Source organism: Grus americana, chromosome 2, assembly GCF_028858705.1.
Source record: "Grus americana isolate bGruAme1 chromosome 2, bGruAme1.mat, whole genome shotgun sequence".
NCBI lineage: Eukaryota > Metazoa > Chordata > Aves > Gruiformes > Gruidae > Grus > Grus americana.
In genome coordinates, this window is record NC_072853.1 from 104,700,320 (window position 1) to 104,727,265 (window position 26,946).

General features: G+C 38.1%; 1 protein-coding gene across 2 annotated transcripts in view; it reads left to right on the plus strand.

The window, feature by feature from the left end:
* The first annotated feature begins 2,893 nt into the window (after positions 1-2,893).
* Positions 2,894-26,946, plus strand: part of SLC9A3 (solute carrier family 9 member A3) — a 55,933-nt gene continuing 31,880 nt past the window's right edge. For both annotated transcript variants that reach the window (XM_054818147.1, XM_054818148.1), the window contains exon 1: positions 2,894-4,037. In XM_054818147.1, the coding sequence (XP_054674122.1) occupies positions 3,842-4,037 (196 nt within the window). In that variant the 5' untranslated portion in view covers positions 2,894-3,841. The remainder of the gene's footprint in view (positions 4,038-26,946) is intronic.

Sequence of the window (26,946 nt, forward strand, 5' to 3'; positions counted from 1 at the left end):
AGTTCATTTGCCAATTCTTCGCTACTTAGATTTATTTATTTTCCATTATGAAAGTTCTGGCTTCCATAGGCATGTACTTCTGTATTTCACCTCAGCTTAAACACATTAGTTGTAAATGCTAATATTGAAAGTTAATTGTAACTTCCACCTCCAAGTTAGTACAACTGAAATCCTGTGTGTGCTTTCTAGAGAAAACGAATATAATTTTAAAGATTTCAGTTTATCCATTGTCTTTTTTTTTTTACTGAAATTGTCTTTTACCTCAGCTTTTAAAAAAATCTTAAAGAAGCAATCTTTAATTTAATCTTAAAGAAGTAATCTTTACTTAAAGAAGTAATCTTTACAGGACACAGATCATGTGAAGGATGTATAAGATACTACTAATTATTTTATCTAAGCAGTTATTTACACAACATTTCCAGAAGTGACAATGTTGGAGTTCATTCAGTTGGAAAAAAAAAAAAAAACAACAAACCCAAACCAAACAAAAAAAAACCCCCAAACTTCAGGACACAAAGCCATTATTTTACAGTAAGTAGAAATCTTTCTTGTGTGATCTTTTTGGAGAGTCAGGAAATATCAGCTGTTGTGTGATATGATATCTTTATTGCAAACATAGTACTCAAGCCAATGCTTTTTTTTGTTACTGATACAGAATGAGGTCATAGGAAACTATATAAGGGCTTCCTTCAAGAAAATGGAATCTATTAATAAATACAGAAAAGCAAATGTATCGTTGTACAACTATATATTCTGTACATGCATTCATGTATATTCAGTGTACTGTTGGTTTAGCACGTATTCATGTAGCTACAGGAGATTCATGATTGCTAGTTCCTTCCTCTGTCCTCTCTGTGTCATTCTAACACACTAATGAATTGCACAAGAATTCCCTGATATGTACAGTCATTTGATATCCAGCCTACTTAAAAAAATTCCATAAGCAGTCGGATGATATGAAAAATGTCACAGATACACCTTGAACCAAAGGGTCAACAAAACCAGTGTTGAACAAAAACACAGTGTTGGCATTTTAACAGTGTTGTAAACCTTGTTCTGAGAAGATTTTGTGACAAGCAAAAATATGTACTTTTGTAGCAGTTTGGACCAAGGCCTTAAAAATATTTACAAATTCTAAAATTCTCACAACATCCCTTTAAGGTACGTTGCTAGGCATTATACTTTCAACTGTGGAGCATATTAACATAGGCTTGTTTGTGCTAAGATGGTACTTCCAATATTTTTTGTTTGCTGATACTGTTTTACCTCCACCAGGAAACCCAGAATTGTCATATAACTTGGTTGCTGTCTTCACTATTGTCATGGTTAGAAGATTACCTAAGGGCAATCAGAAGCATGATCTTGGCTGGAGCTCCTCCAAGTGAAGTGTAGACCTTTGCTTATCTGCAGGAAAGATCCGCTGGAGAAGGCTTTCTCATTTTTCTAGCACAGCTGCAGGTATTCTTGATCTATGATACATTTGTCCTAACAACATGATTAGCTTCAATACTTTCAATAGTAAGGTTTATTTCTAACCCAGTTATCATTTTGTGGAACTAGATTTGGGAAGAATCACATATATAAGATAGGACACTGTAGCAGTTGTGGTGCCCTTTTATCAGCTGCAGCTGAAATGTTTAACTGTGATGTGATTGTACTGAAATAAGTTGTGATAATAAAAACAGTGCTGACAGCTTGTCTCTACTAAAATGCATTGTTCTCCTAATATCAGCAAGTAGAACTGACATTAACAACTAAGAACTACTACTATCCACAGGGATCAGCAATAGGTTACACATGATCAGCAGCTACTTACTTCCAACTCTAGTTTTCTCTCTATAATGGCAATGCACAAAAATGCATTGGCCAGAGCAAGTTTTAGAACCTTTAAAAAAAACTTGTGAGGAAATTCTAAAGGACTTTTGGGTGCCTGAGTCATAGTCCAAAAAAGATAAAGGTAAAAATAACATAGATAGAATTTCAGTTGTTAGACACTGAAATATTCTTCAAGTCTTTGTCTATAACATTTCCTAAATGTAAAGAAAATACTTTGCTGTTATGCTTCCTAAAAAAAAAGTTGCCAATTCCATCTTCAGATTGGCTCCTAGTTAAAAAAAAATCCTACATAATTTCCTTTCCCTTAAGTGATGAAGAAGCGGGGGGGGGGAGGGAACCCCCCAAATAAAACCAACAAAAAACCACAAGATGTTTCATTGTTTGAAGAGAGGGTCCAACACAAGGCCTGCACTTGCTTTGATGTAATAACTGAATCTTCAGTGCAGTAACTCAAGAGAACTTTGCTCCTTGAGGTTCTTAGCTAAATGAGATTATTATGCGATAACGATAGACACTCTTTATAACACTGACATTCCATGCAAACTTATTGTTTTAATTAACCAGTTAATTGATTTATAGAGTGTCCATGCAGGTTACTTAGACTTTGAAAAAGTACTTAGCTTTTCTCCCATGACTGAAATAAAATAATTTCCTAATCTTTCACATATTTTAAAGGAGAGCTTTATCACATTCATTTTTGAACTCTTGACAAAACCAACTGTGATGTAAGTAAAACAAAAATGTAGTATTTTTCCACAGAAAGTCACAGCCAGCTGGATTGCTTCAGAGCACACAACGGAGGACAGAAGCTGCTTCTGCGGTGTGTGGAAAGGTGCACTCAGTTCTGTTTGCTGGGAATATGCTGCTTTGCTGCCTTTTTGCTACAGAGTGATGATTATCAGGGGTCCACCTGCCTACAACACACAAAATGGACCCTCCGGGAAAACAGCAAATGTTATCAGCAAAAAAGAAGGCTTTAGGGGGAAACTGAGAATCTTCTAAAAGGTTTCAGGTTGTAACCATTAAAAAAAAAAAGAAAAAAGAAAGAAAAAAAAAAGAAAAAAGAAAAAAGAAAGAAAAAAAAAGAAAAAAGAAAAAAAAAAAAAAAGAAGCCAGATAACGTTTTTACTATAGCATATCTTAACAGCTGCAACCAGATCTAAGTGGAAAGCCAAACCTTGCTTGCTAGTGTCATTTCCCCGAGCACCGTAGGAAGAGGTGCTCTCTGGTGGACAGAAGAAAAAGCTTATTTGAGAAATCTGCTGTATCTTCGGTGAGCTAGATCCTAACACGATTTCAAGCTGAAAAGCGTAAAAGAGTGCATTTTCTCTGTGGCAGCGGGCTAGGATAGCGGGTCTGAGGGAGGCTGACCCACTGGGCTGCGCACCCGAACGGAAACTTGTGGATCTCCTGTCTATCCGGCTCCCATCTGAGCACGGCTCCCAGGCTTCACCTTGGACATGCCTGCGGGAGCGCCCCAGCCTTGGCCCCTGAAGCCAGAAGCTCAAGGCAACTTTTTTCCAACCCCCATGTGGCCACAGCCGAGCCAGGACGGTGGACACAACCCAGAGCCTGCCGTCATCCCCTCGGCGGAACGGAGCTCCCCTGCCGATCCCGAAAGGTGCTCAGTCAGGGCATCGCTGTCTCCGCACTGCAGACTCCGCGGGAGCGGCAGGAAAGCTCCGCCTCCGGCCGTTCGGGAGCAGCCTGATAAAGGCAGGTGCGGCCAGCAACAGGACCCCAGTTCGAAGCATCTGTCTATGCACAGAGTCCCTGACCCCTCCTTGGCCACCCCGTGCAAAGCGGCACCTGAACCAGCCCTAGCAGCCGTGCCGACGGTGGCGGGATAGGACCGTCTCCGCCGCCTGCTGAACGCACCGGTGTCCCGCGGTCTGCAGCTTCGGTCGCGTCTCTGTGAAGGGACAAGGACCTCGCCCCCAAGGACCTCCGAAGAGGCGGGATTTCTCCGGGAAAGGGAAGCAGGATTTTGTTTTGTGTCTTGGAGATGAGGCAGGTATCTGGAGTGGGGTTTCTCCTGGGGCTGATGGCTCTCCCAGCGGCGCTGGGACAGAGAAACTCGGGAAGCCCTATAAATAGCAGCCAGCCTCAAAGCTTTGCCATCGTCTCTTTCAAATGGGATCACGTCAAGGACCCTTATATCATTACACTCTGGATACTTGTGGCCAGCTTGGCCAAAATCGGTGAGTCCGGAGTTATATATTAATATATGTCCTCTCCCTTTACCTTCCCCCTTTCCCTTCTCCCACCAAACGTACATGAAGAAAGCTTATCATAAGTCCACTGACCCGTTTTCAGGGGGTTTACTGTACTCTGTCCTGATTTCATAACACTGCCCTACACGGTGCTTAGCAGTGCGATTTTTCACCTGCCCCAGTGGGTTACCTGGTTCATTTTCAGTGCCTGGGTCTATGGCTTCTGCATTTGATTCCGTGCAAACCCTTGCAGTTCCTTGAAACCATGCATTGCTGTTGCTCCCAGGAAAAAAACTTTTTACTGAAGTGAAACAGAAACGGGGCCTTATTACTTATTCAATACCTATTCCAGTTTATGATATGCTATTCTTCTGATTATGATTGGTAGCTATATTAGGAAATACAATCAGAAATTAACACTGTAAACTACACATATGAACTTAGTATTCTCTGCGCTGCAGTGCGTTGCTGAATTAGTGAAAGAACATATAGTTCATAGGAAAGGTAATATGTATTATCAGACCATCTGATGCAGGTGAAAAAATATAAGCTTTAGAGCACACAGAATTTTCTCCAAGAAATTGGAATCAGTGAAAAGCAAGGACTTAGTCTAACTTATATAATTTAAGTGACTTTATAGGAACGCTCTAACTCTTGTGTTCTGAACTTTGTGACTTTTTCAAAAGCACTTCCAAAAGTGTTATATTAATAACACTGCTGAACTAGAAGAGTCACTGTAAACATTGGAATGTATCTTATTTGCTTGATGCTATTATTTTCAGTTCTTTTACCTTTGGATCTAAAACCAGACCTCCAGTTTGCCTGACATTGAAAATGTTATTTTCAATTTTCAATAAATCACCTCTAAAATCAGTCTCAAGTCAGAAGGTATGATCAGCTGAAAATCCTGCTAATGCTCTTCTGTACTTGTACTTACTAACTTGTGATACCACAATCACATTCCATGGATTTTGCATGTCACAGAAAATGGAAGATGCAAAAAGGTGTACTTAGTTATATTCTGTCTAGCAAATAAGCTAAACACAGTAAGACTTGGGTGGAAACGGCTGTCTCCAAATCAAAATAAAAGATTTAAAAAAATGAGGAGTAAGTTATGTAAAGGTACTACTGTAAAGCATTTTTCAGTGATACATGCATCTTAGGCTTCACTTGCTTAACCATAGATATATCTAAATATCCTTATTTGAATCACTGTTGGACTACACCTTGCAAATAGTTTGTGTTCACATGGTTGCTGCATTACCTAGATTACACAAAAATACAGTTTTAATTTACTTTTATTGGTGTGTTATATCAAGTAGAAAGCTGGGGAAACCAGATATAGGAAAAACCAGTGACAATGTTGAGTCCCTATAAAATTGTGCTAACCAAACTAATACATAGGTTGCTGATTTGAACCTTCTTTTTGAGCTACTCTTCCAAATAAGTATTTGCATTCTGTGTTATTAAGCCTTTGCTGCTTTGTACATGTGCCACAGTTATACAGAGTAATATTAGTGCTGCACAACCATATCAGTGCTGTGTGAGAAAACCAATGAAGATAACAGGACAGTTAGATTGTCCTGTATTTAAATTGCAATGGCCTGGATTAAGATTATGTTTGATTAAGATGAGCCATTTTACCATGAAGTCCTCAGTATAAACTCTCAATAAAGCACTAATTGTCCTTGGAGTTCATGAGCTGAATGTTGCTGGTTCTGCTTTTAAATTCTTTGCACTTATTTCACAGCTGCATAGCATGTGCTAGTGGATAATATCTACCATCAACTCCACCACTTTTCTTCCCCAAAGCTCTCAAGCTTCATTCTTTCCTATCTCCATATTTGTAATTGCAATCCTATACTACTCTGCACAGTGTCTCTGAAGAAGCAATGGACAACAGCTGCATTCCACTGAGAGCCTATAAATGCTTCTGCTTTCCTCACCAGTAACAAATAAAATACAGAAAAGCAGAAATGTACACTCACTGTTCAACAGCTTATTAATGAAGAAAGCATGAAGCTGTTTATGTAAGTCAATGAGAAAGGGAACTGAAAAAAACCCGGCTTGTCAGCCTTCTATCTGCCTTGACGTGTCAAGGGTTCTGGAAAGTACACCAGAAATCTATCAGAAGATTTTGAATGGCAAAAATGCTATACTGGATCAAAGAAGTTTTATACAGCCAAAAAGCAGACAGAAAAGAACTGAGGAAAAAAAAATAGAACATCTGTGTTTCTTGCTTTACTGCCTGAAGGAGGGCAAAGGTAGTGGAGTCAAAATGCTAGTTTTGCTGTGGGTTTTTCAGCGGGCGAGCAGCTGCTCATATACGTGCAAGCTCACTTCTCCATGGCTACAGAGGTTGGGAGAGCTATTTTACTGATAGATATAGGCAATTTGGTCAGCAAAGGCTGTTCTGGGTATTGCAATTGGTAGCTGGGGATGAAAAGTTTATGAGAATACTTTGCCTTCTCTTGCATTAGAATAATCTTAGAGTTTTGTGGGGGTTTGTTTGTTTGTTTGTTTTAAAAAATCAGTTCATGATATTATATTGCTTAGGGAAATGTGTATTTAACAGAAGATTCTTGTGGCTTTTCTGGGACTTTATGTTCACATTATGTACATTCAGAATGTATATTGGTGCTGACAAGGTATTCTGCAACATGAAGTATTGTATGTGAAATGTCATAAGCATCCCAAGTACATGAAGTGCCTAGTGTTTTGGGCTTTGTGGGAAGGAAGCTGCTATTTTTGTGTGTGTGTGAAGAATATTTACATCTCTTGGGCAAGTCTAAGTATTGGTACAAATGAAACCATGGAAGAAGAGTCTTCATACAGTTAGCTTTCATGCATTATAGGAAATAAATTAATTTGCCTGTGTCTACTATGAAACTTCTGATGCATCTCAATGTACTGTCGGACATACTGCAATTGATTTAATTTAACCCTCTTAATTTGAAATGTTCCAACTCTTCATTCTAAGGTACATAGTGTTCCACTTTGGCTAATGATCTTTATTTCCTCTTTTGATAGGCTCTCTTTATCACTACAAATGAGTATTCTTATGGGATAAAGCCAATAAACTACTTACATGTGTAAAGCTAAGCCAGAAAAATATCTTATCTACATGAAGAAGGTACATGAGGTGCAGCTGGCAACCCTCCTAGTGGACTTTAAGTGTCCACTTCCTGGCATCTCAGGTCTGAGCTCAGGAGCTAAAAATGGGCAAGAGAAGAAATAGTTTAAATTCTGAATATTGTATACATTTTTTCAGAGGATATTTCTGAGGCCATGTTGGGGGGGGGGCGGGGAGTATACTTTTTACTTTGGGAGGATATCCACTGCATGCTTCTATACTTCACTGCATGCTTCTATACTTATTCAAAAGCCTATGAGACAGAGAGAGATTATATTTTTATTTTTATTTTCATTGGTGGTTTTGTGAGGAACTTGTAAAATTCCTACTTGTGGTTTAAGTCCTTCCAAGTACTATAACATCTTTCAGAAAGATAGTTAATTGCTTGTCCCAAAATAAAATTAAAAAACCTCTACAAAGCAGTCTTTCTGTCTGTTTAGCCCCCTGAACTTGCTCGATGTGGAGCAGATAAGCAACTGTAAGAAACTGTGGGAGAGTGAGTAACTATGAACAGGAATGAGGAAGGGTACATAACCTTTCATTATCTGTGAGTCAAACCTCTTGCCAACTGTTTTTGTGGGTATAGTTTATGCTGAGTCTAAGAATGTGACAAAAGCTTTTTTTTTTTTTTTTTTAAATGTCTGTGTAGTTGTGCACAAATTCTAAAGGCTTTTATAATAGAAATTTAAAAGTGGGAGTGAAATTTGAATCCAGGGCAGATGGTAAATCCGTCTTCAGGAATGCCACAATGCTTTGTAGGAGGGAGAAGTGATTCAATAACAACGAACGAACACTTAGGAGAAGGCTGGCCTAGTGATATCTCGGAACGACACTGTGTCGGTTGGACTTGTTGAGTCCATCAGCTCTTGAGACCCCAGGAGGACATGAGCTGTAAAGCACACTATCTCTAAGCTTACAGACATATGGGTTCCTACAAATGCTCTAGTTTCCGCATGCCCAGGCCTCCTCACATTGTCTCAAACTACTCTGAAAAAGGAGCTCTTCAGAGTATTTTGTTAACACAAACAATTGCTGTGGAGAATTTTAAGCATGTTAAGGATGGGCTAGGTAAGGAACTGTGAAATGCAGGTCTAACAACCCACCTAATGTAGACTCCTGCGGCAATATTTTCTTTGAAGAAATCAATACCCCTCCCTCCAAAGCAAACTGTCAAAACAAAAGCCGATTCGACTCCCAAGTTTCCCCTCTTGGCATTTTAGCATTAGTGAAAAGTGTCAATTAGTTAAAGTGATTTAGGGTATTGTTTTAATAAAAGCAAAAAATGTTGCTCTTCTCTTGGCAATTCTTCAGTAAATAACATCTTTAGGAAGAAATGTTGAAGGATGCTTAGCGAAACTTTATTGGAAGTATTTAACTGAAAACGGAGTCAAGAGACTCATGATGAGGATACTACCAGATCCTGCAAAGTTTAAACTACCAGCCTGGTCATGATTGTAGTGCTTGTTAAAAGCTGCTTTCATTAGCAAATAATAATGTGAAAAAGGACTTTGCATTGTGACTAGGAAGTCTGGACTTGACTACCTTCCTCCGTATGGTGAACAAGATAACAAGGAAAAAATATATCTTTTACTTTTATTGTCAACTCAGTAGAAGCTAGAACAGGTTGGCATATGCATTTCCTTCCTGGATATAGCCTTTTATTATCTATCTTAAAAACAATTACATAGAAATGCTATAAATTTGTGCTGATAACTGGAGTATCTTCATTTTAGTTAGATGCTGTATTTCCTCTTGAAAAGTGCTGTTTAGAATACCTGTGAGCTAGGAATGTTAAGTACTGTAAAATCTCTGCCTTCTAAGGAATTACCTTTTGTATGCAACATTTTAGGCAGCTGAAAAGAACATTTCTAACATAGAATAATAACTTAGCATTTCCAGTCCTAGGAACAACTGTGTAAGCCATGTCTTTATCAAATTTATGATTTGTAAATGGATGCCTATTTCCACATTTTATTTTCATTTTACCTTTGTACCTTACTCATCGTTTTCCTGTCCTTCCTGACTCCCTGAAACGCAAATCTCTCTTCTCACCCCTCCCCCTCCAAGTCTTGCATGTTTCGTCTTAATTATTTAGAGTAGGGAAGAAGATATCAGGACAGTATAATTCGACAAGATTCAGATTACATCCTCTGACGAATAGCAAATATACAATGGCAAATTGTGTGAATTACATAAGAAAACAATGGCATTTTGAGAATGGCCCTGAATTGAATACAGTTCAGGCATGCATACCTAAGAAAGGATCTCTGCCATCAATTACTTTCAGGCACCTGTGCGCAAAGTGCTCGGCGTTCTCTGTAGAACAATGAAATCCTTTTAATACTTAGTCTTAGGAGTGTTGAAACCATTGTTGAAACTGTCTTCAGACCTAAAGCCACTTATTACCAAGAGTGATCTACAAACCTCCAAAGTGACAGTAAATCTCCCATGTGGTAATGCAGCAGACCACAGGACTGCAAGTAATAAGTGCAAGCAGCAAAAACCCTTTCAGGTGTACACAGGTTCTTCAAGTGAAAGGCTTTGTGAGGTCCCCTTTGTTTTTGTAGAGCTTTGTGTGTTAGAGATGCTTAGCAGGGAAGCTGGTACTGGAAATCCTGAATTATTACTTCAACCTGGCAGTAAGAAGGTTGCTTTTCCAGTTTTTTTAACTCATACCTCCAGAAGTCTATCAAAAGTCACTGAGTTTCACCACCAGTTTGCTTAAAGAAATGTTTTGAATTCAAATACAAAACTTCTTTTCCCCCTATTTGCCATGTTTTAATTGCTGTGAAGTAATGGGATAATGGATTACTGAGTTCTTCTGTACCTTCTGTATGGCTCGTTCTATTCCAAGATGAAGTGTCGAGTCCAAAGTCATAGAAGAACACTTCTTATCTGAATATTCTTTTTGCACTTTCAGGAAATTTTCTCTGATTTTTCTTGTGTCTCTGCGGTAGTGCAGTTAAACTAGTGTCTCAAAGAACTAGCTTCTCTAATTTTTCTTCAACTTGCTAGCAAGCAACACCCATTTAAAATTACAGACCACTAAAACAGTATTGGTAAACTGCAGAACATGGCTGGCTGGCTGTGTTGTAATATTTTGATTCCTTTTGTAAAACAGCTTACAGAGTGTTCACCCCTATGAAAGGAGTGACTTGATACCCAATTGGCTGCTATGGAAAGCACTGTAAAGTCCTAAATACTGAAACTACGGGCTGACAAGGAAGAGCCGACTGAGATGGAATGCAAGACCTCAGGTGGAAACACTTCTAATTAAGGCACGAATTTTTAATGTTTATTCATGAAAGAAGAAAACTGGAAAATATTCTGAAAGGCCTATACAAAAGCAGGGCTTTTAAATAGATGGATCTGGAGAGTTTTCTCCTTCCAATAACTGAAAGTAGAAGTCAGTCTGGATTCACTAATATGTGCCTAGGTGAGTTCTGCTTTTATCTATTGAAAGAAAAAAATGCCTCGGCCTTTTGTCAACTCCAAATGTTAAAATAGTAGTAGTCAGACATCAAGAAAGAAAATCTCTAAGTAGATTGTATACTGATTTTCAAAAACATTTGGTTACAATTTTCTCTGCTTCAATAACAGATTTTTAAAAGTGGAGAAATGGTCTAAAGGGGAAGCTTTATGGATTCATTCCCTTCTGAAAGTTGGGCTTTGGGGTGTCGTGGTTTAAATCCAGCTGGTAACTAAGCACCACGCAGCCACTCACTCACCCCTGCCCCCAAAGGCATGGGGAGGAGAATGGAAGAAATACTCATGGGTTGAGATAAAGGCAGTTTAATAGGATAGCAAGAGAAGAGAATAACAATAATAGCAATAACAGTGATGCACAAATGCAATTGCTCACCACATGCAGAAAAAAACAAAACCCAATGCCCAGTCTGTTTCCAAGCAGCAATTCTGCCTCCCAGCTAGCTTCCCCAGTTATATATTGAAAATGACATGATATGGTAAAAAGTGACCCGCTTAGTGGATGAGGGGAAGGCTGTGGATATTGTCTACCTGGACTTCAGTGAAGCCTTTGACACAGTTTCCCACAGGATTCTCCTGGAGAAACTGGCTGCTTATGGCTTGGATGGGCCCAAAGAGTGGTGGTGAATGGAGTTAAATCCACTTGGTGGCTGGTCACAAGTGGTGCTCCCCAGGGCTCAGTACTGGAGCCAGTTCTCTTTAATATCTTTATCAATGATCTGGACGAGGGGATCGAGTGCACCTTCAGTCAGTTTGTAGATGACACCAAGTTGGGCAGGAGAGTCAATCTGTTTGAGGACAGAAAGGCTCTACAGAGGGATCTGGACAGGCTGGATCAATGGGCCAAGACCCACCTGTATGAGGTTCCACAAGGCTGAGTCCCAGGTCCTGCACTTAAGTCACAATAACCCCATGCAACACTACAGGCTTGGAGAAGAGTGGCTGGAAAGCTGCGTGGTGGAAAAGGACCTGGGGGTATTGATCGATAGCTGTCTAAATATGAGCCAGCAGTGTGCCCAGGTGGCCAAGAATGCCAACAGCATCCTGGCTTGTATCAGCAATAGTGTGGCCAACAGGACTAGGGAAGTGATCATCCCTCTGTACTCAACACTGGTGAGGCTGCACCTGAAGTACCATGTTCAGTTTTGGTCCCCTCACTGCAAGAAAGACATTGAGGTGCTGGAGTATGCCCAAAGAAGAGTAATGAAGCTGGTGAAGGGTCTAGAGCACAAGTCTTGTGAGGAGTGGCTGAGGGAACAGGTGGTGTTTAGCCTGGAGAAGAGGAGGCTGAGGGGTGACCTTATCGCTCTCTACAACTACCTGAAAGGAAGTTGTAGTAAGGTGGGTGTTGGTCTCTTCTCCCAAGTAACAAGCAACAGGACAAGAGGAAATGGCCTCAAGTTGTACCAGGGGAGGTTTAGATTGGGTATTAGGAAAAATTTCTTCACTGAAAAGGTTGTCAGTCATTGGAACAGGCTGGCCATGGAAGTGGTTGAGTCATCATCCCTGAAGATATTTAAAAGACTCTGTAGATGTGGTGCTACAGGGACATGGTTTAGTGGTGGACTTGTCAGTGCTAGGTTGGCAGTTGGAACTAATGATCTTAAAGGTCTTTTCCAACCAAAATGATTCTGTGATTCTATGATTCTATGATTCTGTGATTCATGACAGGGAATATCCCTTTGGCCATTCTGGGCCAGCTGTCCTGGCTGTGCTCTCCCAGCTTCTGGTGCACCTGGCAGGGCCTGAGAAGCTGAAAAAGCCTTGACTTAGAGTAGACACTCCAACTACTTAGCAACAGCTAAAAACATCAGTGTGTTACCAATATTATTCTCATACTAAATCCAAACCACAGCACTATACAGGCTACTAGAAAGAAAATGAACTCTATCCCAGCCAAAACCAGGACAGAGAAAAATGGCAAATATTCAGAAACCTGTGAAGATCTTGAGCCAGTAAGATTTCATACTGAAAATCTCCCAGGTGCAAACAGATTGTAAACTGATGGAGGGACTTTAAACACAAAACTGATTTTATGTTAACTCTTTTAACTGAAAAGAGCCTGGCTTTGTCCTCTTTGCACCCTCCCTTCAGCTATTTTATACATGGATGAGAATCCCCCTTGAGCCTCCTCTTCTCCAGGTTAAACAGTCCCAGATCTTTCAGCCTTTCCTCATATGTGAGATGCTCCAGTCACTTAATCATCTTTGTGGCCCTTCACTGGGCTCTGTCCAGTATGTCCATGTCTCTCTGGTATGGAGGAGCCCAGAACAGGACACAGTACTCGAGGAGTGGCCTCCCCAGTGCTGAGTAGAAGGAGCACCTCCCTCAGCCTGCTGGCAACACTCCTCCTAAAGCAGCCCAGGATACCATTAGACTTCTTTGCTGCAAGGCCTCATTGCTGGTTCATGTTCACCTTGGTGTCTACCGGGATCTTTTCTGCCAAGCTGCTTTCCAGCTGGGTGGCCCCCAGCATGTATCTCATGCACACGGTTGTCCCTCGCCAGGTGCAGGACTTTGCACTTCTTGCTGAACTTCTTGAGCTTCCTGTCAGCCTGTTGAGGTTCCTTTGGATGGCAGCATGACCCTCTGGCCTATCAGCCACTCCTCCCAACTTTATGTCATCAGAAAACTTGCTGAGGATACACTCTGCCCCATCATCCAGATCATTAATGAAGAAGTTGAACGGGACTGGACCGAGTACTGACCTCTGTGGTAGGCTATGAGTTACTAGCCTACAATTAGACTTTGCACCACTGATCACCACCTTCAGAGCGTGGCCATTCAGCCAATTTTCAATCCACCTCACTGTCTGCTCATTCAGCCCCTACAGCAACAGCTTGAGGGGCTATGAGGCTCTTACGGGAAACAGTGTCCAAGGCCTTATTGAAGGCCCAGTAGACACTAGCCACTGCTGTCTCCTCATCTACCAGGTCTGTCATTTAATCATGTAAGTTAATCAGGTGGGTCAAGCAAGACTTTCTTTTTGTGAATCCATGCTGACTACTCCTGAGGAATCTCTTGTCCTTATGTGCCCGGAAATGGTTTCCAGAATTAGTTGCTCTACCAGTTAGACCTTCAGATCCTGGTCTTTGGATTAGCAGCATTCATACATGCATAGAAATTTATTCACATCCTACCTTGTCAAAGAAAGCAACACTTCTGCATGCAGGCTCAAGTAGTAGCTACCTGATTCAGCAGGAACATGTGTAAACCTGAGGTGGTGGCTGTAGTGTTCTGTGCTTCCTGCAGAACAGGATGATAGATCTGCTTCCTACAAATCTCTCTTCTGCCCACAACTGTATGCCAGAAAGCACACTTCTGTAGTCCTCCTCTGTATTAGGTAGGTATTATTCTGTGTCTTCCACTTAACCGAATTGCAGCACTGGTACACTGGTACTTTGGGATTTCTAATGGTATTTTTCTCAAGAAGACTGCCTTTGTTGCCCTAAAAAAGAACCCCAAAAGAACAACAAAAAGTAAAAAACTCAATCCAACCAACCAAAAACACCCCTTAGGCAAAACTATGTGGGTGGATATTCCATCGTTACAGTTCTTTCCTCTCCTACAGGAAGGACCAGGAAATTTCCAAGTCCATGATAGTTATGGCCATGCTGGTCTCCTATCGCTTCCTTATATAGCACTCATTTGTCTCCTATCTTCTTTTCACTTCACAAACGACTGTGCAAGTTCTGACTGCATAGGAGGACATTTTTGACTATTGTACCGTATTTTGTCAAGGTACATTATTGGAGTGTAGATGAAGATATTTTCAGCTGTTATCTGTTTAGATCTGTTTAGATTAGTTGCCAGAGATGATGGAAGATAATGTATTCTTTTTCTAAGTAGAAATATTGTGTAAATACTGTGTTTATTCTCATGTTTCTTTAATATGTGCTACTACAGATGCCATCTGGAAAAGCAATCATAGGTATTTTTACAGGCAAACAACTAATTGAAGTTGCATGCACAATCTTTCTAGTGTAATAAGCTAGGATAGTCTACATTAAAAAAAAACAACCATTTTGTGTTGATCAGTGCACTGATCAATAAATAAAAAAGTAAGATAGAAAGTACTGTGAGAGAAAGGGCAGAATGGAAGCTACAGATGAGAGTGCTACTATGCATGTTGCATAAAAATGATGTAATTTGATTGTGAGGAAAAAAGAAAAAGAGTAGAAAGTATGTACATATTTACATTCAATGTAAAAAACCCTATTCTTATTTTCTTAATTTCTGTTGTTTTGTTATCATAAAAATAAATATTTTACTATCATCAAAGGTTTTCTGTTACCATATCTTCCATTCATTGAAAGGATTTTGTCATAAAATACTGCCTGACAGATTCTATCAATACATCCATTAGTCATAATCTCTTACCATGAATTAGCAATATAAGATATTTTAGACTTTGCTCTGTAGAGCTTCAAGAGGATAGCTTTTCCTCTTGGGCAGTCTGTCCTCTGCGGAACTCATCCAGTGGCTCTACAGTGGAGTACAGTGTATCTTAGAGGATGTTACCCTTTACAGGTGTAAAAAGAACATGCATAGCAAGGCTTATTTTTCTCCCCATTAACAAGGCATTTCCTAGACAAGATGAATAGTCAGCATCACCTTGTTGTCTTCAATGTTATGCTAAGTATTCCTTCAAATCAGGGACTTACCTTTCTATCTGCTCCCAATAATCCTATAAATCTTCATTTTATCTGAGCCTTTTAAAGGTGGATTATATATCTGCCAGTTGCTGCACTTTTGCTGATCTGTACATGATTATACCTAACAGGTTTAAAAAAAACAGTATGGTGCATCTATCCACAGTGGCAGAGCTTGAAGTGCTTTTCAGTTTTAATATTTACCTTTTTTTTCTTATTACTTTTGTGTTCCACAATCTCTCATGCAGAAAAGTCTTATGATTTCAGAAAGAACAAAAGATAGGTTGTAAAACAAGGAAGGTGGTAGCTCACTCAGACCAGGTATCTAAGTGTTTGTGTAGCTTTCATACCAGATCCTGAAACTTGTATCCTGTAGTGGTGAAAACTTACATTGCTTATGCAGTAAAAGTGCCTGGAAAGAGAAGGCTGCTTTTGTTACTTTCTTCTTGATAATATTTAGGAAAAAAAAATGTTTGCACTTTAAAAAAAAAATTATTAGGAATATAGAACATAGCAAATTCTAAAACTACACCTTTTTTTTTTTCTTCACAGTGTGATAGACACAGCATTGAAGTCAGTGAAAGATAAATGCTTTGTAATTCACCTCCCCCCCTCCCCACTTAATTCAATCAATTTTCAGACATTCTCTGATCTGAGCATGAGGTTATTACACTTCACTTGAGTCTAAAAAAAGAGCTGTCACATTTATCACGGAGTTAAGGGGAGTAGCAATTCATTAGTACATAATACACTAATCTTCTTTGCAACCTTATGTTCCCCAGTATTTCAGTAAACAGAAGTACATCTTGTTTTCATGTCTTGAATACTTGTGCTGAAGAAAATGGTAATTAAGTGAAAAGCTAAAGCTTTTTGCTTTGAGACAAAACTATTATTTCTGAGTACTCAATAAAGCATCTTAATTCTTCAGCCTTTCCTAAGGAATACAATGTAGCTGGCCTTACTAAAAACTATAGTTTTCAAGACATGTTCACGTGAATAATGCTGTTTGGTGTTTGAAAGTATGAGGATGTAAAAACAGCAAGAGGAAATATGAAGTTTCCTTCTGTTTATTGTGATTTAGAAGTAAAGATTAAAACCAGTCCAAAATAAACCTGCCACTGTAGGTGGAAACTCAGCTTGTGTATGGGTACTGAAGCTCTGATGTCAGGAAAGACCTACCCAAAAGTAAAGATGGTTTATAGCTATATTTTCCTCTTACTGCCTGGTGTAGCATGTGTTCTCTGCTACATGATGGAGGATCCCAGTGTGTTGAAAGTCAGTAAAATCTTGCCTACATGATCCCATCTGATAAATGTTTTATGATTATAATCAAGTGAAGTAGTATTACAGCCAACAGCAGTGTTCATGCTGTAATACCTAAAACACAGTATCTGTACCTGGGGTTGAAAGAAGTCTGGTAAAGAGCCCCATACTTTGGGAACTGCTTATCAGTTAAGAATATGATGGAAGTACAGATAAATCATCAAGCAGAATTGGTTGCTGACAAACTAAACACTCATAAATGAAATTAAAATAGTAGAATATATACTGTATATCATATGATTACTTAGATGCTAGTGAATATGCAGAAAGTGGAGAATCCATAGATTTAAGGAAAATTCAGCTGAAACTTGGCTTCTGTCCTGACATTTGTTATCTTTTTTTCCCCTCCTTATCAGGACTAGCAGTATATTTAGGTATAGGATTTCAAGACATTAATTAAAAAAAACAATATTAGCAGAATATTATGAAATTTGGCTGTTCACAACACTCCCTGTTTTAGAAAAAAAAGCAGGACTAACCTACCTGCATTTTTTATTTTATAGTTGGTATAAGGAAATGTCAGTTCAGCCAGGTCTTTCTGTCAGTTTGATGCTTTTCTATCCCAGCATTTTTTTTCCAGAACCAACCCTGGTATTTACATGTATATGAAGATGCTACACTAATCCTTTTAGAATTAAGTCCACATATATAATTTCTTTTTTTTTTTCCCCAGTTATAAGTTTTCTCTCACTTATGATTTATCTGTGTGCAAATAAGTTAACTCCTTTTGCTGGACATGAGCTGGTAATGTGTGCTTGGAGCCCAAAAAGCCAACCATATCCTGTGCTGCATCAAAAGAAGCATGACCAGCAGGTTGAGGGAGGTGATTCTGCCCCTATACTCCACTCTCATGGGACCCCACCTGGAGTACTGCATCCAGTTATGGAGTCCTCAGCACAGGAAAGACATGGACCTTTTGGAGCGGGTTCACAGAGGAGGGCCATGAAGATGACCAAAGGGATGGAGCACCTCTCCTGTGCAGACAGGCTGAAAGAGTTGGGGTTGTTCAGCCTGGAGAAGAGAAGGCTCCGGGGAGACTGTATTGCAGTCTTTCAATACTTAAAGGCAGCTTATAAGATGGGGACAAACTTCTTAGCAGGACCTGTCGTGATAGGACGAGGGTAATGGTTTTAAACTAAAAGAGGGTAGATTTAGACTAGATATGAGAAAGAAATTCTTTACAGTGAGGGTGGTGAGACATTGGAACAGGTTGCCCAGAGAGGTGGTAGATGCTCCATCCCTGGAAACATTCAAGGTCAGGTTGGATGGGGCTCTGAGCAACCTGATCTAGTTGAAGATGTCCCTGCTCATTGCAGGAGGATTGGACTAGATGGACTGAAAAAACATCATCATCTTCCTACCCCATTTCAAAAAATCAAGTCTATTTTCTACGATGTACTACATTTTGCAGTATAAGGACAGTACCTAAACTACTGTTCTTCTTGCTGTTATCATCGTGTACTTCACCTTTCAAATGAGATAATGAAGGTATGAGAGTTAACGTATTAATCAGAAAAGCTGTATGGACAAAATCAAAAGCCATGTTAAAGCGCATTGAATGATACCAGTATCTCAGAGCCATTTGCAAGAAAAAATTAGAGTGATATAAATTAAGTTCCACTTGGCTCTTCTTAAATCTGTGGAAAAATAAACCATGTACCTGGATTTCTGAGCAAAGTTACTTCCTTTATGGGCAGGAATGAGTGCATTCAGTAAGGAAGCATGTAACGTCTTCTGCTCTCTATTGCCTAAGCCAGAAACTCCCAGGCTTGTTTGGTAAAAATGGTGCTTTCTTAACCTTCTGTGGAACAAATAGACAAAGTAGTGTGCAAGTATTGCAACATGAGAATCCTTGCCTATTTCTTTTCCACATATTGCCTTGCACAGTTCCTTACCATCTTCTTTCTGACTAGCACGACTGAAGTTAAAAGAGCCATTCAGTCATTAAGTAAAACTCCACAAAGGAAATTGTATATGGAGAAACAGGTGAATGACAAGTGATTTCACCAGCATTCTTATAGAAACAAGTTTCTACTTGCTTCTCCATGTCCTGACAAAGCTTTGGAATCCCAAATCTTTCACTGAGGACCTTCCACAGCCCTGTAAAAATCTTAGGAAAAGATTATTCTTTATCTGTTGTCATTCTGGACACCTTATGGCAATAGGGAGTGTTTCTCTTAAAAATGTTTCTAACTTGTTAGTTAAAAATAATCTCATCGAGAAAAATCTGAGATTACTAAATTTCTAGCACATGTAAACAACATACTTGAGTTTCTGAAATTATGTAGAAGAGTTGTAGTCCATCATGAAACTCTTATCTTGTGAAGCTGCTGGAGTCTTTCCTCCAATATAAGACTCCGGCAAAATTTTGAAGCCTTGCAGGGTGCCCAGTAGTATTCACTTTCAGTGGAAACCAGCCGTGTATGTTTTCTTAACTTCTCAAGTTATCAACTTCTCTTAAGTTTGTTTTCAGTTTTAAGCAAGAGCTACTTGATATACGTGATTTTTTTTTGTGTGTGTGTGTGTGTCTGTGGGCATCACTGCTAAATTTGAATACCCTAATGCTTATTTAATTTACTGCTGTAATCAGGAATATTTCCACTGTAATCCCATGCTATTGCAGTTGTGATTATTAAAATCTTGCCACGGTGGAATGTAGGAGGGGAGGAAGCAAGGCAGTCTACCAAGGCTTGGAAAAAAGTGCTTTCCTACCCCATGACTTAGAGCAGCCTTCATAGCTATTCTCTCTAGCCCTTAGGCTTTAATTATGTCCCTCATGCCCTTCCTAACAGGCAGCAATCCTTACTGTGCCCTGCAAGAAGCAGCACTGGGGAAGAACAGGAAGTCCCTATAGTATAAGGAAATTTTCAGAATTTCAGCCTACTATTGGGATTCATTAAATATTTTCTTCTTCATCTTCTTTTTCTTCTTTGTACAGTGAACCTGAACCAAGGAGAAGAACTGGTTCTGTTTTGTGATCAGGCTTTGATAATTCTTTACACAATTTATCATGGCACCAGAACAACTGTTTCCATATATCACTAGTAATCCATTTCTCTGCAGTTCTTTATCTGTATGAGCAAAAGCCAAAACATTCCCAAAGGGAGACTTTTTTTTTTAAATTCATTTATCATATTAAAGTGAAGGTCAAAAGGAAAAAAAAAAATCTAAAATTAATGTGAAAAGAATTAGCTCAGCATTTCTTGGCGTTTCTTTTTTTAACTCAGTTCTCCCCATGTTACTGGAAAATATTTTGGTATTTTAAAAATAAAAAAGTGCTTTCACTATCTGTCAATAAACTTCAGTAAATTTTGAAGATAATTTTAAAGCTGGACCAGTTGCACTCTATACCATTAATAGAAAGTAAATTGTACCTTGTTTTCATGCCCCCAAATGCTTTCTTAATTTATACTGTAAAATCAACTGGATTTTTAGACCTCAGGCAATCATTTTAGTCAAAACTACCTCAGTGATCAGAAAATTACCACTAATTCTACTTACAGTTATTGCTGACCCTTTAACATGTAATTGAAAGAGGTTATGACAGAAACATACTATTTTTATTCTTTTGTATATAAAGTAGCTCTATTATGTAATATCCTTCAGCTGTGCTTCTTTGTATGTGTATTCAGTATGGAATATCACATAGTGACAGCATCCTAAACACAGAAAACTCATAGTAACCATTAACTGAGTTCAATCTGTGAGGAATATTAACTTGACCAAGAATATTGTCTTTCAAACTTAATTCTAATACATATGCATAGGAAATTAAGCAGTTTTATGATACTTTTGCTGTCCTGTTTTATAGCCTCTACTATATTTCTAGGTGTTTCTAATGTGTACTTTGCTCTCATTTTGAAATATTATTTTTGACTGTTCTCATTTTTCTTTCAGTGTCGTTCAGTTCCATAAGGGCCAAGTGTTACCACACTTGCACTGCAGTGGGACTGCTCCTTCAGAAAAGAACTATTTGGCATAATTATGATAAACTGTACCTGACTGTTAAAACTTCATTATGTTCTAAGTGCTTATAGAGGTAATAGTTGCTTACTCACACACGTCTTTGAATTTGACTTGAGGCTATCTTGTTATGTTATGACCTATCAACTGGGAACCTTGACCTGTACGTTGGTTGCATTTTTAATTGATAACATATTTTGTTAATTGTTCACCTACAAAGAACAGCGACCTAAAATCTGCTCTTTAATGAGCTCATTACAATGCTGTACACTTTGTAAATGGTGATCATTACATATGTGACAAATAAAGAAAGCTTTCTTAAGCTGGATAAAACCAAACTCAAACCAGATCATCTAAACAAGTTAAATATGAAGGACTTTGTGCCTTGCTTAGGAAAAATATGTCCAAGATTAATTATGAATAGTATTAATAGTCATGTTCATGTAGTATATTTTAAGACAGTACCCAAGGACATATACCAAAAATGGCTTTTACTGCTTGTTACACAACACATTATATCTCTGAGTTTCTTCAGATATAAAATATGTCTGAGGTTTTTTTCAATAAGTCTTTCAATTTTTGCTAGATTTGGTAAAAACATTAATAAAATCATTTAAGTCCAAGTAATATTTTTAGATAAAATTAGTAAAAGCTTTTCCTTAAGAGTTTTGTATCACTTGTATACAAGGCATTCAAAATGGCAAAATCAATTCTTAAGACTTGCAGAATACCATTATTGCAAGGTCCACAGAATAGAATCTAAAGGACTATAAAATATGCTATCAGTCTCCTAACCAGGAAAAAAAACCTGAACACACTTTGTTGATAAGGATTAGAAAGGCAAATACAAGTAATAATGATCAGCTTCAGCCATGTCAAGTCTGCTCAAACACTTCCTGGACAGACTAGAAAAACAGTTCCCCAATGCTTTGAATCCTTGCTTCCACGGAAGGACTCTTAGTACACAATGGAAGATTTTTCCCCCTTGATTTAGGCCTAAATTCATCTGTTAATAAGACAGGTGGTAGAACAGTTACCAGATGGGTAAGGAAAGGGCAAGATAAGGTATGAAACTATAAGAAGGTTATTTGTGGAAGTCACTAGAGTTTAGGTTTTGGACTGGTCTTATGCAGGTTTTCGGGGTTTTACTGGGTTTTGTTTTGTTTTAATTACCACTGTACAAAGAGGTGAGGTATCCTACTGAAGGTTTCTGATGACACATTTCCCTAGGCATTATTGGTATTCATGTAGATCTGGCTGTTGTACTAGAAAAAACATATAATCTTGAGGACTAGGGGAAGGGGTGAAATACAGTAATACCAAGAGCAGTCTCACTCAGGGACCAATGACAAGAATTTCTACCTGAGGTTGTGAATGAGAAGAAGAAAGGTACACATCTGTATGAAGTGAATACAGGATGACTGTGAGTCATCAACGTGATAATGAATCCAGGATGTAGCTGAACCATAGATTGTGATAGGAAATTATTAATGCTGTTGGACCTGCTTCTACTGTGACTCATGCAGAATGCAGTCTGTATTTCTGATGACTCTGAGTTCACAAAAGTGAACTCAGATTGAAATAGACAGAGCTGAAGTGAACACTGAAAACAAGTAGTTTAGTTCAACAAATCAAAGAGAAACAACAAAAAGAGAATATGTTTCACTCTGTGCTTATATAATAGGAAATGTATTTAACATAAAGGAAAAAGAACTATTTAAGAGAATTGATATCACTGTCACAAAGGAAAATGGATATAAAATAGCTGTGAACAAGTTCAGGCTAGAAATCAGAATAAAGTCTCTAACTATGCGATGAAGGCTGCTAGTGTGCCCTCACATAGGCTTAGCTGGAGCAAAAATCCTCTGAAATGAAGATCATTAAATGTGGTGTTGTGATAATGGAGGGCCTAGCTATACAACCAAATAGCTCTTCTAGTTCTTATGGTCATAATTTAAATTCCTAGGTCCTCTGTGCAGGCTACATACACAACTGTAATTAGTTGGAAGATATGCCTACAGCTATGCAGGCAAGAAATTATGTGTTTAGTAATGTGGCAAGAGTAGAAAACTTATGTAGCCAAGTCATAAGTAGATCTTAAAAAAGAGATCCAGTACAACTGAAGTCAATGCACAGGAATGCAAAACTAGCATGTCATGTGAAAATAATATGAGTTAGAAAGATAGAGCAGAAAATGAAAGACTTACGAGTATAAAGAAATCAAGTATAGCAAGTGCAGGAAGTTTATTAGAGAACTAGTAGGTGGGCAGGACTGTTGAGAAGTAAAGGGAGCCATAACAAAAGATAAGAGAAATATAAATACAGGAAACTTCATTACACAGGAAATTGGATCAAAAATCTTCTCTTAATAGAAGAGTGGAGTAAGTAGAAAGTGGATTTATCAGAAGAGCATGCTCTTGAACAAATATATGAAATAGATAGCAATTAACACCAAATACGTAAGGACAAGTAGCAAAACCTCTGGAGAAATTTGAGACTAAAGCTGTAGAACTACAAAGTTCCCCATCAAACAGCAGACAAGTTGATTGAAGAGTGGAAGAGACCTACCCTTCCTTTTAAAAAAAAAAAAAAAAGGAAACACTAATGGTCATTACTGTTAAATACTTTTTCAAACAATTGCAACAGTGAAGTTTAAGGAGTTTTACTGTCCATTGTTTAAGAAACATTCACTATTAGTCTGAACTAAGTGATGTGCAAAATGAAACTGACATACATTGCCCTCAGTATCACGAGAGGACCACAGTGAACACTACAGGCAGCCAATAAAGATCAGGGATTATATGAGACTGTAAACTAAGACTTAGAAGTAATTTTAAAACAGTGGTTGTTCAGCTTCTCTTTAGATGTTGGGGAGGTCAGGGTATCTGGATCTCCTACATGTACAGCTTAATGAGAAAAAATTTTCAAAGAATCTAAAAGAACCTTTGAAAGGAGCTTGTAGATAAAAAACAGGGAAAAAAGGATAGAAAATACACAGTTCTCTCTGCCCCAGCATCTACACACAGTTCCTACACCATGAATGCTGCAAGCTCTGCCCAGGGGCTTGCATAGGCTACATCACACATTTCTATAACGCTGCTGCTTCTTTCTTGATATGGCAGATGCAGCTGGTTAGTCTGAGCTGAGATCCACTGACTGAATGCAACTAATGTGTGGAGATATGAAGCAAGACAGTGGCCAGAGACGCACGCTTTGTAGGGATGGTGGAAGCAAAATGATCTCTTCTTGAAAAATGTATGCTTCATATTATATTTTAGGCAGTGTGGCCATTCCCTGCTCAGGTAGACCAACATAATAGGAATGGATTGGGACTTTCCAGACGCTTTTGGATTGCATTACTGCCCAGCAACACTTGATCAATTTAGTTCACAAACTGTTATTTGATTATACTTTGAGCTATTATACAGGCAAGGTAAAGCAGATTTTTTCCATGTGTGCTATTGGAATATATTTCAGATTTACTTTTTTTTTTTTTAAAGTAATAACATATATCTGCAGAAAACACTACTGAAAAAAAACTGGAGAAAGAGTAGTAGTTTTTAAATAGAATTCCCCCTCTATAACACTAAGAAGAACACGAACAGGTAGATAAGATAAGAAATGAAAATTTCATGATTGCCAGTCAGAGTCCAACTGCTGGAAGATGTTTAGAAGAAAGATTTCCCTTTGGGCAGAATATTCTTCTGAGGAATTTATTCATGCCTTCACTTAAGTAGCTTCTATGTTGTGCCATTACAGGAACCTGATTATACACTGCCTTGCAGATACTATTATTTGCATCTCTGTAAAGTAAATATAAAGAATCACACAGAAAAGTTTGCAGCATTTTGCTCTCATTGTGGTTAATGGCAAGGGTTCTTACCAGTTACAGAGAAGCAAGTCCTGGATCTCAAACTGGAAGCATTCATGGCTTGATTTAATATAACTTCATCTTTATAAGTGAAAATAAAAACTTAAAACTGAAAAATAGACTAATAGCATACTATCAATGCATATTCGACGCACTAGCAAAAATGCATATGGTAGACCCCATACCTGTCAGTAGCAGTGGTAGGAGGAGCTGAGAAATATTTGCAAATTCATATCTATGCTTTCATGGGAAGTGTGGAAATGATAAATCTGAAAAAAACAGGTCAAAAATCTTTTAATAATCTAAATGATTTTGTGATTCTTGGATTTCATCCAAAGATACATGGAAGAGAAACTTCAGCAGAGAATTACTAGCATTATTGTAAGTTGGTTCTTGATTTTTTCTGGATGACATGTTGCATACCGTGCACATACAGTAGGATTTGTAATTGACTGGGACGGTGATATTATCTGAAAAATTTATTCCAGTGTTTTCAGGGCCTTGATTTTACACTAAGAAAGTTAATGGAAATGTCATTAGTCACATGAGATAGTGTTGAAATGACCATATAAATCCTGAAATTTAACAGTATATGAAATAGGCCATTTCAGATTTTTATTTTTGCAGCACTGTTTTTTCAAAAGGTGGCAAATCTGTCTTGAATTGTTTATTTCAGCTGGAAAGAAAGCACAAAATTCTGGAACTAAGTCATTGAAATATTTTGCTTGATAAGCAAAAAACAGTATTCTTTAAAAATAGGGGCTATTAGAGATAATTTGGAAAGAAATATCAGAAAACCCTACTTCAGAACTTTTTGTGTGTGTGTCTACAAATATGAAATGAATTGAGCATGAATTGTACATTATGTATTCTTTTATTCATTATTCTTTTATTATTACTTTATTATTATTTTATTTATTATTATTGCTATTTAACCAGTCCTTTCTGTCTTCATTTCATTTAGTGACTGAGAAAAATATTATTCTGTTGAATCACTTCTTGCAAAGCAGTCTTAGATGGCCTTAGAAAGCAACAGATAGTTAACTGCATGCTGTGAATTCCACTGAAGCATTTAAGTTACTGTATTTCTAAATGTGATAAAAAGTAACTTACTTCTCAGAGTAGATTTCTTTAGTCAAAAGAAACTGGTTCCAGTCATCAACTCATAGATTGCTAATTTGTTTTGTCTTTCTCATCAGATACGTTAAATGTCACAGTCCCTTTTCTTGGATCTCAAAGGAAGTGTCAGAAAAAAAGTCGCGGGAAGTTTATAATATATAATTGTTGCTTAACTTTGTAGAAAGCATCTAAATCAGCGATGCTCAGCTTGAATTTAAACACACTTTACCTGCTAGCCAGTCCAACCCACTTTCAAGCCAGGTTTAGCATGTACTGGATGGAAAGCATATGTTTAACTTTTTTCACTAATACTGTGCCTAGACTTAGGCAGATGAATTATAAATGATAAATGTTAAAATTTATAGATCACAAGATTGCCCTGTGCGTTGTTATTTCTTTTATGCCATGGACTGGCTATAGTTTTTCTTCCTTTGCCCTTTTGTTGTCCTCATTAAAATATATTCATGTACTTTTTATTATTAACAGCAGTGAAACATTTCTGGGTCCCTCACAGAGCAATTTATCTGAGCAGCATTGCATGCTATCCTTCCTGATATTTGCAATTTCTTTCACAACAGAATCAAACTAAACTCCTAGTCCATTATTGCTGGATTGTATTTTACTCCTCAGTCAGGTGAAATACCTAGCCATGCTAGACATTTGTATGTAATTAAAGCTTCCAATTCTTCTACTTTGTCGTGGGCACATAATTCATTTTGTGGGACTATTTCTGGATCTCTCATAAGCAAGTAAGGGTAAACTTTATGAAGTGAATGTACTGTCATTATATCAGTTTGTAACACACTCAGAATGTATTAGGAACATACCTTCAGGATAATGAATTGTTAAAAAACATTAAGGAGTGAATTTGGAATTAAACTATCTCTATCAATTTCTATAAATGTAATAACTACTTATAATGCACCATCTTGATTTAATGTATTTTATGCACATAGCCAGAAAAAAAAATATATCACTGTTAAAGTGCAAATATGAACTCAAACATCGATCTAAGTTCCAATTACATCTTAGTCTAGAACTATTTACTTGAATTTCATCAGTTGTGGTATTTTCCTTTTACATATTTCTATGTTTATAGACGTTAGGATTCTGCTAATCATATTGCATACTATCTGCCTGCAGAGTTAGGTAGGCAGTTACCTTAAACCAAATATAGTCTAGTGTTCAGATTTTGCTTGGGCCAAAGACAAAAAAGAGAATTCTCTAGAGCCCTGTTTCATGCAATGACTTTCCTGTCCACAGCCTGCATTCCTAAACTATCAGAGTAGAAGAGTTTATTGCTGATAGTATTAAAATCTGGTACAGATAATCAGTCAATTGGAGTTAAAG